The sequence below is a fragment of the Hyperolius riggenbachi genome, chromosome 1 (assembly GCF_040937935.1).
Source record: "Hyperolius riggenbachi isolate aHypRig1 chromosome 1, aHypRig1.pri, whole genome shotgun sequence".
Classification (NCBI taxonomy): Eukaryota; Metazoa; Chordata; class Amphibia; order Anura; family Hyperoliidae; genus Hyperolius; species Hyperolius riggenbachi.
In genome coordinates this window covers 388,029,611-388,050,384 of record NC_090646.1, presented here as the reverse complement: position 1 = coordinate 388,050,384, position 20,774 = coordinate 388,029,611, and the positions used below count along the sequence as shown (strand labels likewise).

General features: G+C 41.6%; 1 protein-coding gene across 1 annotated transcript in view; it reads right to left on the bottom strand.

Moving 5' to 3' along the window:
* The window catches only part of TMEM38B (transmembrane protein 38B), a 76,892-nt gene that overhangs the window by 7,004 nt on the left and 49,114 nt on the right, over positions 1 to 20,774 (bottom strand). Inside the window, 2 exon segments of the mRNA XM_068234441.1 lie at positions 8,014 to 8,131; positions 9,727 to 9,814. Coding sequence (XP_068090542.1) covers positions 8,014 to 8,131; positions 9,727 to 9,814 — 206 coding nt within the window.

The window sequence follows — 20,774 nt, the reverse complement described above, 5'->3', positions numbered from 1 at the left end:
TGAGGGCTGCAACGCCTACAAAGCACGTGGAACAGCCTGCCAATCATAGGCAGGCGTCTGTGAGCCTATGAAAATAAAGAAAAACGCTTTAAGATTTAGAAACTGCCCCTCAAAAGAAAGGGGGCAAAATAAACCAATAGGTGGACTGCCACTAGACACAGGAGCCTCCTCCATGATGTTGGGCTGCAAAAACAGCGGGCTGTTGCTGGAATACAACCACCCACTTTTTATACCACTACCTTTTAATTAATTTATAATAAAAATCATGTTTTAAGAGAGCTATGTTTTAAGAGAGCTATAAATTACTGGAGGTGCTGACTTTTTTGGAGGACTTCTTGCTGCTGTCTGAGGAGTAAGGAAGGATAGCTGGTCATAGTACTCCACTCCATTTTTGGTCACTGATGCTGATCACACTTGGGCATTCTGCCTTGAAGTCATACAGAATGGAGCAGTTCATACGTACTTTAAAGGTATTGGCTTGTAGGGATACGCCTGACAAAATGGAAAGGATGAAAGCTGTTTGCATGTAAAATGGTATTGGAAGCAGTCAGTTTCCAATATAGTGTTGTATTGATCCTCCACGCCAATGGAAATCTCAAGAAACTGTATAATTGCTTCTATTACAAGTTTTAGACTTTTTGTATTTGTATTAAAGGGAACCTGAGATGAACCAAATGTTAGGATTTATGCTTACCCTGAGGCTTCCTCCAGCCCCCTTGAGGCCGCTTGGTCCCTCAACATTTCCCCAGGCTGTTCCTGTCCCCCCGTAGAATGGCCCGGTACTCTGCCAGAGTCGCGCTTCGTCATGCTTGCGCGGCCCGGCTGTGTGCACTCCCCCATGGCCGGGGGCGTCCTGCGCCCGTGGTCCAGAGTGATAATGTTTTAACATGCTATTGTAAATGAAAATCCAAATATTTACAAACATTTTCTACCAAAGAGCCACACCCTGATATTATCAGTTTACCAGGTGGACATGTGACCGATTTGTGGGGTTTAGGCAAAGCATAAAAAGTAGGCATTTGTGCATGCAAAACCTTCAAAAATATTGAAATGTCTGGCGATATCATCATCATCATCATCATCATCACTGGCAACTTGATCAATAATGCTAAAAAAGTATCTCCTGGTGTCTCAGTGCACTGGACGCCGAAGCCCTACAGTATCATTCATGATTGCTGAAAATATGCATACACATTGCGTCATATTGTTCATTGTCTGTGACCATTATGTTGCCACCCTTGTCAGATAGCTTCACCATCATGGACATCTGTGAAAGCTCCATCAGAGCCCATCTCAGGGTGGTTGTTCTGTTGTCACCACTACGTCTCATATCAATCATATCAAGATCCTTCAGAAACATTTCCACAAAGACACTCACCCTTGGATTTGCAGATATAGGTGGAAAGTACAGGGATTTAGTCTTAAATTTATTTTTTTTACACCAAAGTTTTGAGTATTTTCAAGTTGTTGATCTGAAATCTATCCTTCCTGCTATAACGCTGGGAGGGCCTTGTAATCTTTCTTTTTGTGAAATCCAACTAATCACGGATAGTCCCTTCAAGGAATGCATCTGCTTTTTGCATATGATGCAATTTCGGAATAATTTTCAGGGCAAACTGACTTAAATCTTTTGTACTTTCAAATTCATCCATATTGTGACAAAAATGAAAAACGTTTTATTTATCAATGAGTGTAACGTGACTTAAGTTAATCACAGTTTTAGGACATGGAATTATCTCTTGGTTAGTAGACTGTTCCATCATCTTCTTGTGCTTTAGATTGATTTGGTTGTTGTTGTTTTTTTGTTCTTTTCTTTTTTTGGTATCTACTGGGCTTCTTAAAAAAAAAAACAACAAAAAAAAAAAACACCTAGATGTGTTTGTGTAGTTTCATCATTAGTGGGGGGAGAAGTAATTTATTTCTCAGGTATTTGTGATTTAAGCTGAGACGGTTGCATTTCGTACTCACTAGAAGGTACCTCAGAAACTGAATCAGGTGCATCTCCAGGTGTGGGCAGTGCAGGTTGGCCATGTAGTCCTGGTTTTAAATGGTGGTTTATTATCCCACTTGCAAGTTTATCCCAATCAAACTTTTGACAAAAGACCATCCTCTCCCTAGTTAACTTGCTCAACTGCAGCATCCTTGTAATGTATTGATAGTTTGATATTCATGTCAGTATTTTATGTATATAGGTCATTGGTCCAACTCCAATGTTATGTTTTCTTCCATTTATTATGTGATCACCCAGTGCTGGCATTTGTATATCCTTTTTGCAGCGGTGTGCCACGCCATATCATGCGCAGGCCCCGGGGATGGGACGTGGAAGGATTACAAGTGGAACGCATTGCCTGCACCCATTCTGGGTTAGTGGGACCGGCGTCTTCCTGCTTAGAAAGCCGGCATTGAGTTGTCTTTACTGGTGGCTGGGTCCTTGAGAAAGCTGGAAAATCCATCAAAACTAGTCGGCTATACAGTAGCCTGGTACCAGCAATCCTTGCAACCTCTGCACGGACCCAAATAACATGGCAGGTAACCCCATGATGCATATGGGAAGAGCTCATACAACCCAGAGTCCAGAAAACTTCCATCATTTGAACTTTCTGTTGCATAATAACATTGATTTGTGTCACTGGTCTGCATTGATGCATACATGTGTACTTCACTACCATCAATGGATTGGCAACTCTGTTGGGATATGGCAGCATATATTTGTGATAACTCATGATACTGTGAGCAGGCTTGCTAACAGCACACACTTAATGCAACTTCTTTGAAATCTTGACCTGTTACCACTGGATGTAGGAACATGCAACCATGTTTTGCACTGACCTCTTGAACTATTGCATTGCTTCCCTGTTATAAACAGAGTGGACTCTGATATATAATCTTAGGTCTACTACACAGTTGGTATATGAACAGTGAAAGTCTGTTTACTTTCGGATACTGACCAACACCAATATTACTGCATAAATCATAACAGGCTACATTTTAATGTCTGCCATTTCTAATTTAATTTTATCTTATTCTTGTACGGATGTTAAATATAGGTATTGTTACCTTTGCAACACATTATGACTCAGTGAGTTGTTTGGGGCAGTTCACTCTGCATTTTTTCTAAAGGTTGTTGAGGTAATCCAGTTGTACCTTGTAGACGCATTGTCTTTTTACCTATGGAAAAGCTCTAAAATCATCCGTTTGCATTTAATGCGAGTAGAGTTACTTCAGATTCTACTTGGAGTCTTTTTTTCATTGAGTAAAACTAACCGTGAAAATTTCTCAATCAGCAGTGTGAGGACATATTGCTATGCAGACTGGGTCTTTGGAGTGTGCCTCACACATCGTCGGAATCAAGACAGAAACAGTAAAAAGACAGTAAAAGCAAGGGGTACACGAACTGCTTCTCGCCCCTCCTTCAGTAAAAAGACATTCAGTAAAAAAGGTGCAAGAATTTGCCGGTCTGCCTTCCTACAGTAAAACGAAAAATGTATCAGCAATTTTTACCCAACAAGCTTTCAGTTAAACCGTGTATAAATGTGAACTGAGCCATAGGAAAACATGGACAGTACCTTGCACATCAGTTCAGTTATAACGGTCTGCCACGGATATCGTGTAAAAGCCTAAGCCAGGGTTCACATTTATTAAAACTTGCATGCGTTTTGTGAATGTGCAAAAACATGTTTGTCGCACTTCTAATGAAAGTCAATGTAGAATCGCACTTCTAAAATTTGCGTTTCCGCGTGCATAAGAAAAAAGTACTGCTTTCAGCATAAATTTGTATATTGAATGCAAATTCCAATTGAATTTCATTAGCTGTTCAGAAAACATGCATGTGGAAATTCGCATACAAAATCATAAAAGTGTGCAAAACAATAAGTGTAAATCTAGAACAATAAGTGTGAATCCACCTTATGGTAATGGTTAGAGTTTTGTACAGCACTGGAGTCAAGATTGCTGTCAGGCGATGTTTAATTAGTGGGGTGAGTTAGGAGGTGTTGTGGGCCTATCTTTAGTGCAGATACCACTGCTTAAAAATCCTACAGCTTTAAATTTTGTCAGCATAAACCATGTACCACTAAGAAGAAATGCATACTACAGCTCCTAAATTCAGTTTGAGAGACAAGGCTTTACAGGGCTTATTTAGTGAGTATATTGGATTCTTTTGCCATTTTAATCAGATTTCTATTATTCATTGCACAGAAGATTGAGGATCTCTGAAGAATTAAAGTTTCCTTAACTAACCCCAATAAATTATATTTTATCTTTCAGATCTGTTCTTGTTCTCACGTTTTGCTATAACTATCTAGAATAATCCCATGATTAAAGCATGACTGTACTTTTACATTTTCACTTCAAAGGAAAAAAAAAAAAAACTTTCAAAAGTATACTCTGATCTATATTGCAAATATACTACATTATTGATTTTTGCTATAAGTAGATATGTTAAGACAGCACATTGAGTAAAAGTACTGCCAGCGTTCTTGTCCCCTGTGCTTTGTCTGCAGACTACAGTACACCAAGATAAGATTATTGTTATATTAATAATAATAATCACAATACCAGTCCATAAAATCTTATACTGCCTGTGTCCTCAGAACTCTTCTAAAAGAACCCAGTAGAGTAGACTCTACATGCCTGGCATTTCAGAAGAATTTCAAACAAGCAGCATAACTGCATGATTTCGATTTATCTAAAGTCAACTTTCCTATAAAAATAAACATACATAACCCACTCTTCATTGGGAAACAAAGTGGTGTTTACAGCAATTGCTACAACGATCCACCCCCTCTCCCCCCAAAGCTGGGACAAGCTGCTTGTCGAAAGCACAATCCAGGAGGGAAGGCATCAGCCGCAATCAGATTACCAGTACACACAAAAGACAGTTCATAAATTTATTTTAGACGGATAAAAAAAAAATCGTCAGGGAGAGTCGAAAATGGGACAGATGGTGTCGAGAAGACGTTCAGGGAGTATATTTTGTTTTATGTTTAACATGCAAGATCTTGGTGTGTTAAAGGGACACTTAAGTCAAACAAAAAAAATGAGTTTTACTCACCTAGGGCTTCCAATAGCCCCCTGCAGCTGTCTGGTGCCCTCGCAGTCTCCCACCGATCCTCCTGGTCCCGCCGGCAGCCACTTCCTGTTTCGGTGACAGGAGCTAACAGGCTGGGGACGTGAGTGATTCTTCGCATTCCCAGACACATTAGCACCCTCTATGCTGCTATATGGTATATGATATATGCTATAGCAGCATAGATGGCGCTATTGTGGCCAGGAACGCGAAGAATCACTCACGTCCCCAGTCTGTCAGCTCCTGTCACCGAAACAGGAAGTGGCTGCCGGCGAGGATAGGAGGGAGATGGCGAGGGCACCGGACAGCTGCAGGGGGCTATTGGAAGCCCCAGGTGAGTAAAACTCATTTTTTTTTTTGTTTGACTTAAGTGTCCCTTTAAAGCAAGTACATAATTTACAATACTGTTGCTCAGGATGTGCTGCTTTTGTTTCACAGCCAAGGAGCAAGTACTGTCCAATGGCAAGGAGAGGGGCAGCAGGAGGCCTACCTTGACATAGTGAACAAAAAGCCATGTGCTGAATGAATGCAACATGGTCAACTGTTCAAATAAAGCTGGCAGTGAATGGTGGATATCAGTTTAGCAAACCAACGAAAATGATCCCAATTGCAACAAAAAATCTAATGTCTGAACCCAGCTTTGAGTTGTGTTAGCTGTTTGTGTGAAATACCTGAGACCCAATCTCATATTAAAGTAATACTTCAATGCATCTGGAATAACTTAAAATGTGGCCATGATCAATGATGAAATTTACTAACATTATTTTACAGTTTTTAAGATACAGGCATGTCGGACAGTTTTATCTGCAGTATAATCTATATAACACTGTGTTACACTAATAGCAATCAAGTTACAGTGATAGCTAATCTCTGCTTGTATAATATTTTTGAAGTCATCCCTAGAGCTTCTATGGGGCGTTACATTGACTCTCTAAAACCATTCGTATATCTCTGTTGACGTGCTAATAAATGCAAACACAGAGTATGGGTTAAGGGGCGCGCACACACACACACACACACACACACACACACACACACACACACACACACACACACACACACACTAACAAGTACACTGCCTTGTTAATCAGAACCTCACATTAACTTATTTGAAGCATAGGTACATGAACATTTCAAAAGTGCCAGGCATTCAAAATTGCAAGGTGGTAAAATAAAACTAAAGTTCTGAAATCTGCAATGCCTGCTTCCCGAGTTTTCCTAGCTACTCCTTGTAAGGCACATTCTAGCAGTCTTTTCAGGTACCCACTACTCCAAATGTAGAGGAGTCCTATTGGAGAAAAGCGCTATAGAAATGTTATTGTATTATTGTATTGTATAATCCCAATCCATGAGCAATCCAGCATTGTTTTAGCAGAAATAGTCCTCCACAATTAAGCAACACTTACAATTGCCCTTTTCCTTTAATCTACTCTGCCCCAGACAGCATTTCTCCATTTACTTCACTCAAAAGGACAAGCGCTTAGTAAATGTTGGTAGCTCTCAGTTTCTACATTTGGTTTATTTCACCATTTATACTTGGTTTCATAGGTAAAACACTGAGGGGTCAGTTGAAAATAAACAAGGCATGTGTAACTTTCTGGAACACTCAAGGCTGCAGTAACCTAAAAAATAAGCCAGCATATACTTTCTCTCTCATTATTCACAACAATTTATATGGTAAAGGGACACATTACAATGACAAGGTATTTCATGAGCCATAGTTCTAAAAGGGAAGGTGCAGATCTAAAAAGAGAAACCATGGCTTCATCTCCTGTGCTGGATAAAATCTGAGGATGTTATACTTGTGACAGCTGAAACCAGGGAAGAACTGGGTAGTACCTTCTAATAATTTCTGATCATGCTACGTTTCTATTGGTATCAAGTTTGGCCGAAATAAAAAAAACTTTAAATTTGCTTCTCTTCAGAAATAAAGATGTAGATTTGCTTTACAGGATTTGCTATTGCTATACTCAAATATTCTTCAGCTCAAGGGCAGATGTCAGAACATTCTCCTTTATTATTTTTTCATGGTTCTTTCAATAATGGCATACTTTCCAGGTCATAAGGAAGCAAAGCACCCATACTCCATTTGATTTTTTGGCACAGTGCTCTTACTATGGTGTGCTCTGTTTGCTTTATGCCAGGCTTAATAGGTCCTGTATTTCCTTTGATTCTTGCAGAAGTTCTATGATCATTTCTTTACTCTTATGGTAAGGCTTAAAACTACATAGAGGTTTTAAACTACAGAGAGATTTAAAAATACAATGAGGATTAGATTCAGCACAATTGTCTAAAATCACACCTGGATCGGAGTTGCCAAAGCACTATTTATGACGCAGTTTTTTAACACTATATGTTACAGAAAGCCAAATATTAAAAACATTTGTTTTTACAATTATATGCAAAAACATTTAATTTCTGCAAACATTCAATAAGTAAGCTGTCGTTGTGTATTAGATTACAGTGACATGAGAAAATTTCACAATATGCTAGAAATTTTTCCAAACATATTAAAATTCAATTACTGGTAGGTCATAGCTTATTTTTGGGCTGGGATGGTGGGGGGGGGGGCTTATCTTTGGGCGGGCCTATGCACGGGTATATAAAGGTAATTAGAAGCATAATGAAATGTTTGGAGAGCATTCATATACCACTATGTAATAGTCCTAAGAAATATTCATGTGACAAGGGGTCCTTGACATTATGTTACCCACAAATGGGGTAACCAGCCAACACAGTCCTTCACATAGGGGTACATGTAGTAAATAATGCTGAGAAACATAATAGAACACACTTCTTTCACCATTTTGAAGCATTCATTGAAAACGTTCCCGGTTTGTGCTTTTTTTGTAAAATAAGATCGCATGAGAGCTCTGCAAAAAACACATCTAGTTTTCCCTTTAATGGCAATCATTCCTAAAAATATGACTTCCCCCCACACTTACCTTTATAGTGATTAGAAACATGGTATAAAGGAAAATAAGATTGTGTCTTGCAATAGGGAGAAGTTGAGTTTGTTGAAAAGTGAATAAAACTGAGCCAATCAGACTGACTTTAACAGGGCTGAAAATAAAGCAGAGGACATAAGAAAAGTTACAATAGCAGTGCTGTACATTAACTTACACTGTTATAAAACACAATGTTCTGCACAAACAACGTTAAAGGTAAAAACTGATGGGAATAGGGTATGGAGGCTGACCTATTTAATTTTAAACAAGACCAGTTACCTGGCTGTGCTATTAATGCTCTTATTGATGCTCTGCCTCCGATACCTTTAGCCATAGAACCTGAACAAGCATGCAGATCAGATGTGTCTGAAAAGATTATCTGCATACTTGTTTACGGTGTGCGATTCAAACATTAATGCACCCAAAGAATTCAGCTGGATTGTTGCTGAGGAAGTTAAAACATACATACAATCTTCAGTGCCTAGATCTGCTATCTCTGGAACTGCTGATAACTTTCGCCAAGTATACACAGTAAAGAATTGAAAATTTCATGAATGATTGATGGCCTGTTTCCACTATACGTGTTGCTATGCGGAAACTGCTTCACATCGCAACGCAAGGAAACTGCAACCAATTCCTGCCAATGGAGTAGTTTCCATTGGCGCAAATTTACCTATGCGATCCGGCGCTATGTGACATGGGGGGAATTGTGGATTATCATGGTGCGGTTTTCCACAGCACGCATCCGAGTCCCCATAGCCGCCGCCGAGAAGCCGCATGACGCCGCATCCGGTTGTACGGATCACCTCGCATCCACTACACTAGTGGTAACAGGCCCTAAATGAATGAACGGCTGACATCTGATTACTTTAGATGTCCATTTTTATGCCTGTTCAAAAACTAATGTCCCTTGCGTGGCACCCAAATCCATATTCCAATTATAGCATAACAAGTGATTATCAACCAATGCAACTAAGGCCTTTACCAAGTTCCATGTTCCCAGTTGTATCCCAGTTTGTTTATATAGTACTTTCCCACCAGTATAATCAAGATGCATGAACTTATATTAATTGACAATTTAATACGTCATGTACCTACCCAAGTAGCCATGTTGCACTGCAGCAAGAAGTACAAAGCTTGAGACAGGGAAAATAATAGATCAGATCATTGCTGAGATCTCATCTAATATCAAGTAGGGCTATGCAGCAAGGTGGTCAATATCATGTAGAATTTAATGGCTTTCCACATCTAACAAGTGTGCACCCAGCTTTCACCAGTTCTCAGTCCACTTAAACACCCTGCATCCTCAGCTTATGCACCAAATTGTTGCGGTGAAACATTTAAAAAAACTTTTGCTAGTTCCAATTAGGTCTTGTTTTTACAACATCTAAATATGTATTCACCTCTTCATAAAATCTAAGAATGTTGGTCAGACAAGTCCTATCATTAGTAAAACCATGTGAATTATGTGAAATTTGATTTGATGTGCTATATAATTTTGTATAGCATCACTTCTTAGAATACGTTGAGCTTGCACACAAGTAATGTTTAGCTTACGGGTCTAAAATTTCCAGACTGTTTTTTTACCCTTGAATAATGTCCAGTCACATAAAACGTACACTCGAGAGTCGCAGAAAGATATACTTTACCCAACATGAAAATAATTGTTCTTGGAATTGGGCCATAAATGTGCAGAATAGGTTTACTTACAAAGACATTTTCAACAGTTCGTTATTCTCGGGCTTCCAGACACCTCTCACTAGTTGTTCAAAGTTTGAGATCAGGCCACCTCCAGCAGCTAGAGATCAATAAATCACAGGTGTTTGGTAAATATAAAATCCAGAGTATTGCTTTAATAAAAAATGTATCTTAAAGGGAACCTTAACTGAGAGGAATATGGATGTTTCCTTTTAAACAATACCAGTTGCTTGGCAGTGCTGCTGATCTCTTTGGCTGCAGCAGTGGCTGAATCACACACCTGAAACAAGCATGCAGCTAATCCAGTCTGACTTCAGTCAGAGCACCTGATCTGCATGCTTGTTGAGGGGCTGTGGCTAAAAGTATTAGAGACACAGGATCAGCAGGGGAGTCAGGCAACTGGTATTTTAATCAGCCAAGTAATCATTTTTATGTATTTATATACTGTAAATAAAAAATGCGAGCAATTTATGTTAAACAACTACTTCTGTACCTACTGTAACAAGAAGAAAAAAAAAGTTTTAAAAAGTGAGTTCTATTCCACTTTAAAAGATACACATTGCTACTGCTAAGTATATTTACACTGAAAAAGTATATTCTGTACACCAGGTGCATAAAAGACACATGCAAATTTCATGAAACACAAACAATACAGGTAATCCCCATTTAACGAACGAGATAGGAACTGTAGATTTGTTCTTAACCTGAATCCATTCTTAAGTCGGAACATTGTGCCATTTCTGTCTCCTACACCTCCTCTTTGCTTCCCTGTGCCTCCAGTGTCCCTTTCTGCCACCTCTGCCCTCCCACTGTATCACCCCAGTCACACCATAAAATTTGGGCACCCAAAATTAGATATTCTACGATTTTAAATTGTAATTAGTAAATAGTAAATATAAGTAAATAACACCAATATTTTACTACAACTAAACCTAACCCTATTCTCACACAGAAGCCTCCCTCTGCCTAACCTTACCCACTTCCCAGCTGATACCTAACCCTAAATTCCCCCCCCCCGCCACACACCTTCACCCCCATGCCTAACCTTAAAAAACTCCCACACCCTTAGCCCACCCCCCAACAATTACGCCGCACAAAAACGATAAGTATCGGGCTCCCCATAGAAAATATCTTAAAGAATGTAAAAAACTTGGGTGCTTGATAGTGGAAGGCTGGCTGCCTGCAATGAAATATGTGGCTACAAGTAGCTGACGCAAGTACAAACCACTAACGAGCACCCACATTTCCTGGTTCTACTCTGTCCCCTTTTGAACTCCGTGTATTACAGAAAAATGTCATTTTACAGAGCCTAAAAAAAAAAAAAAATTCTTTGAATTTTTTTCTAATCAGTTTCTCAAAAATTAAAAAAAAAAAAATGGTTTCCACTTGTTCACATGTTTTCAGGCCGTTCGTATCGGTATGTAAGTCAGTGATTCACTATGAAAACAAAAACTTCTAGGCAAATTCACATCACACATTGCTCATCTGAAGCCATTTTTAGGAGATATTGACCATTTGCATTGTTCTGAGGCTAGGTTCCCACTTAAGCTGGATCACAAACAGGAAAAATCATGGACCACTCAAAGATGTGGTCCGCCAGTGGCGTCCCTACCATGGGGCGGCCAGGAGCGCTCCGCTCCGGGTGTCAGCTCCAGGGGGTGTGTCATCAAGGCCTCCCCAGAAGCCTTGATGACACAGGAGGGGAAGCAGCGCTGAAGGAGGGGTGGCAGCGTCGGCGGGGAGGGGGGAAATACCCCCCCACATCTCCCTCACCTGGGTCCCCTCCTTCGGCGCTTCCCCTCCAAGGGCAGAACGGGCACTGACAGGGCGGCTGATAGCCGCCCTCAGTTTACCCGAGCAGGGCTACGGGAAGATGGCCGCCGAAGCCCGCACTGGAGACAAAAATAGACGGCAAGATGGCCGCCGACGCCATCTTGCCGTCTATTTTTGTCTCCAGTGCGGGCTTCGGTGGCCATCTTCCCGTAGCCCTGCACTGATGACGCAGCAGGAGACGGCGCGGGACATTCAAGAGGAGCTGCGGAGGCTGCCTGGGATTCGGAAGAGAGGTTTCATCTGCAGGTAAGTGAATGGGTTTTTTTTCTTTTACAGGTGCACCGGCCCGGCCACCCACCGCTGCTGCCCACCTACCCACCGCTGCTGCCCACCACCTACCCACCACTGCTGCCCACCTACCCACCAGGCTACCCACCGCTGCTGCCCACCTACCCACCGCTGCTGCCCACCTACCCACCACTGCTGCCCACCTACCCACCAGGCTACCCACCGCTGCTGCCCACCTACCCACCAGGCTACCCAGCAGGCTACCCACCGCTGCTGCCCACCTACCCACCACTGCTGCCCACCTACCCACCACTGCTGCCCACCTACCCACCAGGCTACCCAGCAGGCTACCCACCACTGCTGCCCACCTACCCACCACTGCTGCCCACCTACCCACCAGGCTACCCAGCAGGCTGCCCACCTACCCACCAGGCTACCCACCACTGCTGCCCACCTACCCACCGCTGCTGCCCACCTACCCACCACTGCTGCCCTCCTACCCACCAGGCTACCCAGCAGGCTGCCCATCTACCCACCAGGCTACCCACCACTGCTGCCCACCTACCCACCACTGCTACCCACCTACGCACCACTGCTGCCCACCTACCCACCACTGCTGCCCGCCTACCCACCAGGCTACCCAGCAGGCTGCCCACCTACCCACCAGGCTACCCAGCAGGCTGCCCACCTACCCACCACTGCTGCCCACCTACCCACCACTGCTACCCAGCAGGCTGCCCACCTACCCACCAGGCTACCCATCAGGCTGCCCACCTACCCACCACTGCTGCCCACCTACCCACCACTGCTACCCAGCAGGCTGCCCACCTACCCACCACTGCTACCCAGCAGGCTGCCCACCTACCCACCACTGCTGCCCCCCTACCCACCAGGCTACCCACCATGCTACCCACCTACCCACCACTGCTGCCCACCTACCCACCAGGCTACTCAGCAGGCTGCCCACCTACCCACCACTGCTGCCCCCCTACCCACCACTGCTACCCAGCAGGCTGCCCACCTACCCACTAGGCAATCAGGCTGCTCACCCTTAACCACCTACCCACCAGGCTATCAGCTTGCCAACACTCAAATCTGCTACCGATATTGTGTATTTTGTGGTCAGATCTGCTACCGACATTGTGTATTTTGTGGTCAGTTTAACTACCGTCATTGTGTATTTTGTGGTCAGTTTAACTACCGTCATTGTGTATTTTGTGGTCAGTTTAACTACCGTCGTGTATTTTGTGGTCAGTTTAACTACCGTCATTGTGTATTTTGTGGTCAGTTTAACTACCGATATTGTGTATTTTGTGGTGAAATCTGGTGCTGACATTGTGTATGTTCTGGTCAAATCTACCGCAAGATTGAATGATTTTTTTCTGGTCAAATCTGCCGACATGATTGAATGTATTTTCTTGTGAAATCTGCTCACATAACGTGTAATGTCTGGTGAAATGTTCTCGCATTACGTGTATTTTATGTTGAAAGCTTTTGACATTTTGTGTATTTTCTGGAGAAAAGCTGCGCAATGATGTGAATTTTCTGGAGAAAGGTTGACTAAAACTTGGGTGCACTTTTAAATTAGCTCCGCCCCATCCGGTCATAGCCACGCCCATTTTTTCGCCGCGGCGCGCTTCACGCGACGCAGGTGGCGGACCGTGGGGGTGGGGGGGGGGGGTGTGTCTTTCAATACCTAGCACCGGGTGTCAAATGCCCTAGGTACGCCACTGTGGTCCGCTTACCTATCGGATCCAACAGATCCGTTGCAGACTGACAAGTGTGAAAGGATACTATTTATATGTCTGATGTAGTAAAATGGAAACAAAAGAAATCTCCTTTTTCCATTGTAGCAGGAACATGGAGAAATACAGTGCTTTTCAATGAACGGTGAGAGCACAAACATTTATCCATGTCTGTATTTGTATAGGAAAAATATGGCAGAGATTGAAGTGGAAGAAAGTTATTTCAGCCTTCCTATAAAGATTTGTTATGACAAGTGGACAAATAAAACAAATTTCTTTTAGATTAGAAACAGATATCCAATACCAAAAATGCTATGGCATTTTTTCAGAAAAGGTTATGGGGGATTTTATCTTGAAATATGAGTGGTAGAAAATGTACTGTCTTTCTAGCACAAAATGACTACGTTAGAACACCTTAAGCACAACAGCGTAATAATAGATTAACTTAAAAATAACATTTTACATCACATTTAGACCAATATAGCACTTTTAAAAATAAAAATTGCACAGGTAAACATCAGTACTCCCATACTCCTAAAAGCTAAAATTTGTATATGTTAATAGAACACTTCTGTGCCATAAAACACCATATGTTTATAACCACTATAATTTGATATCATACTTAAAACCTTAATAGTGAAAGATACCATAAAAAAAGTTCTCCTGCTACTTAAAGTGACACTGAAGCGAAAAAACCCAAAAACTTATGATATAGTGAATTGTATATGCAGTACGGATAAGGAACAGAACTTAAAAAGCAAAGAAAATAGTCTCATTTTTATTTTCAGTTATATAGCTTTTTTTTGTTGTTTTTAATTGCATCATTCTGTCATATTTGCAGTTTGCTCTATGTTACAGTGTAAGATACAGCGTGTGGCTTTCAGATCTAATGACCTGTTGAACTTTGAGCAGTACAAACCTTATCTGAAGTTGCCTGTCACTGTTTCGGTGAGAGTTGGATCACAGAGCTCAGAGAAGCTCTTTTACATAGATAACAAGTGAAGTTTCTTGTGAAGAGGAAAGGAGCTTAAACCGCTGCGTTGGACAGAGGGAGCGATCTTGACAATATTGTGCAAGTCTGTGCAGTTGTCATCAGTTGGTGCTGTTCTCTTGGGTGCCACTCTAGGTGTTATATAATTTGCAGTAGACAGTGGGATGTGGGGGATGGGTGGAAAAACAAGGGGTGGGGGGAGAGGGGACTCAGGTTGTCATTCAATAAAAATGGCCTGCCGGCCAAGGAATATTCTCACCTGGATCTGTGGCTGACTGTCCCCATACGGGGTGGCCAGCAGAAAGGCTTTGTCCCACTTGGACCGGGGACCAAGTCTTGGCAGAAGTCCTCCTCCACAAGGCGTGCAGATGATAGCCTCCTTCAGAGCTGTACTGGCAGGCCGCTGCTCTGGTATATTTTCCACCTAGCCTGAGTGCTGTGATGCCGCTATAGGCGACTGCTCTGTCAGGCAGTCGTGGGTGGGTTAATAAATTTGGGTTAAGCAATTTGCCGGTGCAAGTGTATGCAAGTAGGAAATAGACGGCGGCTGCCGTATGGATCAAAAGAAAAAACTTTTATAGTAGCTAAGCAACGCGTTTCAGAGGGCTCAACCCTCTCTCATCAGGCTAAAACTAGTGAAGTTTCTTAACTCTTCCTGTACTGGAAACAATATAGGACTTGTTTCTTTGATATTAATTCTTACCTGTACTACTCATACAATGCATTATCTCTTAAGTTTATTTTTGCATCAGATTTATTTTAAGGTAACAATCTGTAATATGGCATACAAAAAACTAGAGAACGTTCTCCTCTAAAATTCCATGGAGTCCTTCCATGCATTCCAAATAGGGCATTAGGAACAACAAAGTTTAATACAACATCGAAGGACACAGATATCATGCCAAAACATATTGCAAGGTATACAAAACCTCAACCAATTGCTATAAAATACACCGTGTGAAATATCCTCACAACCTCTCCTCAGGTGACTGCACCATCCCCAACTATATCACAAGGTTTTTACACGCATACCTATGAATAAGCCGTCGGGAGATTTGGGCGCAGGATAAAGCCGATATACGGCTTACCCTGCTCCTGCACACAATCCGGTGGCGTTAGTGAATATTCCGCCTCCAGGTCGACGTGGATGGTAGGGAATTATGTAATTCAGCTTCCAGCTATTGCTGGCAGCCAAATTACAGCGTTTTAAAAGTAATTTGCGCTCCTTCTTATGATGGCGCCCTAGTTGCTCACTGACTGCCTCTATAGCTGTAATTCCTCTAACAGCCTATGGTGGCGCTGGCTGCGCCCAAATCTCCAGCGCTCGATTTACACACCCAAGAGCTCTCCTAAGTCTCTCGCACCCCTGCAAGGCTCACTCACGGTGGTGGACCCCACTATATGGTATCAGCTACCTGCCTTTAAAAGCAACTAAACATGTTAAAGCTGGCTATACAGATAATTGAACAAGCCATTTTGTAACAATTAAACATAATTCTTTCAATTTCAGTCTGAAGCCAGATTTTTGGACATGTCTAGTAGTTCAAAATATGTTTCTTTGCAAAACACCAGAGTAAAATATATGCAGTAAATCCTGACTAATAGCGAATACCTGTCCTGGAGAGATTTTTTTTTTCTAATAATAGGCTAGGTTGCATTTACACTGCACCTAGACAGAGGCCTTTATCCACCATTAGAAGCAGTACATTTAGCTTGCACCCGGTTGCCTAATGAAACTTCCATATAGTATTAACCAACATCTGTCCATTCTTCTGCTTAAAAGGTCCCCGAGCAGTAGAAATAAATGAAATCTGTACTTACCTGGGGCTTCCTCCAGCCCGTCGTAGGCCGCGAGGTCCCACAGCGTCCTCCTGGCTCCTCTCCCAGTACCACTGCAGACTTCATTACCAGCGGCACATGTCGGCCCCACACTTTCTGAACAGTGATGCTACGAGTCATCACGCCGGCCGCTACGCGTCATTACGGCAGCCGGCGTGACAGTCCTGCGCATACGCAGTTCAGAGCTAGAAAACAGCGCATGCGCAGGACTGTCAAACCGGCCGCCATAAGTCCCTTTAAACTTTACAGTGTAGCCACATATTAGTGTCATGGATGAGCCGAGAAAAACCGCAATTGCACTTGGTTTTCTGCACCGATTGTGATTAACGGTACAATTACAATTGTATGTATAGTTATAGCAGAATGCAAATCACTTGGGGTTGCTTGTGTTTGGCTGACATTGGGTCTTTGCTAATCAACTTGAATAGCCAGGTTTTAATAGCTTGAGCTCTTCACATGTACCTGTGACAACTCACACAGGGTTAATTAGCCTTGTTATAGTTGCCTACAAAAGGTCAGGAAATCCACAGCAAGCGGCCTATTCAAAAACTAGGATCCCACCAACTATCTCTACGGTAATAATAACATGTAATAATAACATGTAACAACAACATGTTCAAGCACAGAATAAATTGTGCACGTTTTAAGATATCATGGAAGTTCCTAGCTCTTTCCAAAGCCGAGATATTAATTTTGGTGCAACTAATTGGGCTTGACTATTGGTCTTTGGTCTCTATGGAACCACCTGGATCCACTGTATATAAATCTGTTATCAGCATAAATATGGCATTTATCATTTTTGAAACACAGTGTTCCACAGTTTAAACATAAAATCTACCTCCAAGGAGGCGAACTGTGATTGGTTTGTAAACCGGAGGGGGCAGGATTTGTCCCACCCCAAAACCAGCTTCAATAAAACCAAAATACATGCAGGGAGGAGGAGTTCTCCCATTTTTCCTCTGACAGGAACCAGCTGGAGAAGCTTTGATCCTGGATTCCCTGTTGCCTTCATCCTGAAACAAAGGACTTTTGCATGTGCTTGGACTTTCCACAAAGGGCGTATATCTTCCAAACTTTAAGTATCCATTTCTTTATTTTCCCCTTTTTATTTTATACTGGGCTACCCTTATAATTGTTACTTTTAATATTTTTCTGTATATATACTACTATTTATATTGCATTTATAATAAAAAGACTTTAAGCAATTGTGTCTCAGCTGCAACCCTGCTTTCACCCAGGCAGAAAGAATCCTAGCCTTTCTGAAGATTCACTATCCTGAAGTATTGTATCAGCAGTTGAGGGTGTGGTAACTATTTTTATCCACAGGTCTAAATTAGTCAGAAAGGTCTCTCACAGTCTGCAATTGAGAGTGGTGGCAACCTAGTACCTGAAATATTGTAAGTAAAGTGTTTTGTAGCTTGCAATCTTCTTCCTAGCATGTCTGCTGCCTAATTCCGGTTTCAGTCCATCGATAGCATCCACGAGGTTGGACGGTCAGTGGCTTGAAATAGATTGGAAAGCATTAACCGGTCCAGCCACTAGGGGGCATGTGAAAATTAGGACTACGAATGTCACACTGAGAGCAGGCTCTGACAACTAGCTATCTCAAGCACGAAGCATGTTTTTGCTGTCAGGATTAGTGCCCACTGTAGATATGCAGATAAGGCAGGTTTTACATTGAAATAATGTAAAAATCTTTTTAACTCTCTATCTCCTATGGCAGTGTCCCCCTATTAAAGCTATTTGGAAACAGGTTGTTGCATTTTTGCATAACGTTATGGGGTCCCCTTTCTCCCTGGACATTAGAGCTTGTATTTTGAATATTCTGGATGAAGATACCTATGCATTCGATAAACTATTTATTACCGAAACCAAAAAAAGTGTATCGCTTTTCATTGGTTCGCACAGATCCGCCCCACAACCGATAATTGGAAAAATAAATCATTCTTTACCCTATAAAAAAAAAAAAAAAAAAAGTCTACCAACATAGAAAATGTCCTGGTAAATACCTTAAAGTCTGGGAACGTTGGTTATCTAAACTCTGATTCATTGTTACTATCTGGAGCATTTCATACCCTCCGACTTGTTATTATGACTTCTCTTTCGCATCTATGATGTCTGATCTCTTCTATTTCCCTGTGATTGCATTTACAGAAGATGTTGCATTTCCTGCTCCTTTAACATTTTATATGAACATCATATGTGTTCTTACTGATCTGCATTACTACTACTGTGCGATTACTTCAATAAATCTTTGGTTGATGGAAAAAAAAATATCTTTAACAAATCATTCATGCAGATGGTCCTACCGGTCAGACTGGCAATATGGTAAGTGTAACACTCGGAACGCAAATTGCGATTACGATTTTGCATTTTGATTCTTGTTCAACAGAACGAGAGTCAATGCTATTGCGTTTAAAGCGCAACACGCAGCGTTTGCGATTTGTACAAATTCCAAATGCTGAAGTGAGAATGATCCCATAGGGATACATTAGCAGCACTTTGCTGATCGGAAAGGCGCTCAAGTGTAAACCAGCCCTACTGCTGCACAGATAGCGGTTTCCATTTGGTTTGAGGTGATCCTACTCTTATTATTTTGGATTTATATATGTTAGCTCTAACATCTTTGTTGTGTTTAACACAAACTTTAACAGGTCATATTTTCTGCATGACAGATTAAGTAGCAGTCATAACGCCTAAAAAGGGAAAAATAACTCAACAAATGCAGAGTTTCACAAAACAATGGCATGAATATGACAATAGTGTGTCCCTGGCAAAGAATCACAGATTAGTCCTCATTAGGAGGACTAGGAAAGTCTCCTAAAACCTGATCGGATTTTATTGGTCATATTAAAACACCTCTGTATCAAGTTAATAACTACGGCACATGCTTTTAAAAAAGCTGAGCTCATTTGCATATGCTTGAAGTTGGGAATATTTTTTTCATCTGGCAATTTAAATGTATTTGTTTTTAAATGCCATTAGATGCTCTCTGTGTGCAAGGGGGAAAAAACATATTCTAAGAAAAGCTGAAAAATATATATTTAAAAGGCAGTGTATATAAAAATGTTATGTCCCACAGTTAAATTGCAACCATAATTCATACACTTTGATCTTGTTGTAGCAGTAGTCTTTCACAAGCTGAAAGTGTAATGGTGTGGAATTATTGACTACTCTCATGCACAATTTACATGTTAAACCTTCCTCTTTTCAGAGACTGCTTATACATTACAAAATCCCAATTATAGGAAATCAAATAAGTATATTCAAGGTATGGTTTTTCTTTTGCTAATCAGGTAGCTTAAGGCAACAGTATTAACATTTCATGATTAGCAACTACAGACAATAGTTAACAAAAAAGAAAAAAAAAAAAAGTCTGGCGATTCCATCAGAGGTAAAAAGAATATACATGTATACACACACACACACACACATAATATATAAATATATATATATTTTTTATTTTTCTTCATACCAGGATTGCTGCCTCCGTCTGCCCCCGCCAGGTTCAGTTTCCTTGCAATCAGTGTCAGACTAGGTCCCGACCACGTGTAGTCGTCGACCAGATATTCTTCCCTCATGCATGAGCAGTTCGCTCTTAGGTGCTGCTCAGTAGCTGGAAGCCTCTGGATGATTCTGCACTATTGCTCTGCAGAGCCTTCTTCTAGCTCCTCTCCTGGCTGTCCACAGATTTGCAGTAGAATGAAGCTCTCATGCCCAGAGGAAAAGAGTTGTGCATGATTGGCCTTGTTCTACTAGAATCTAGCATGGATAGGTTTGTACATGGCAGCAACCAAAAGAAAAATATTCACCAAGCTCCTGTTTAGAGCGACCCTGTGCTGGAACAGTGGGCTGCAGCAGGAATCAGGAAACCTCTGGACTATCCAGACTTCTCACTACTGAGGCAAGTATAGAATTGTTATTTTTTTTTTCTTCTTAAAGGATACCAGAGGTAAATTAAAAAAAATTGTTCAGCACATGTGGGGCTATGAGAATGCTGCCTGCCACGGGAGGCGATCAAGGACTCGCACCGCCAGGCCAGTGTGTGCGCAGTACTGCGCGATTCAGCTACTGCAACAGGCTGAACAGTTGAGTGAGGAGGAGGATGACATTGAGGTATATATAAGCTTACGGATGCTGGATGAAGGAGGAGCCCTAATGACAAAGTGAAATTAATAAATTATTCAGGATACCCAGTTTCACTCTAATTATCCTGACTTCAGCATTAGAAGTGCTTCTTAGAGCTATATATTGGTATTCCCTCCCTGCCTCCCTGTGTTTAGCTTAATGTGGATCCGAGATGAAAAACTAACTATAACAAACAACTTGTCTATATAGCTTATCTAAAGTTTAGATAGTTTACACAGCAAACCTAGCTGCAAACAGCTGTAATAGAATATGATTATTTCTTCCTGTGATACAAT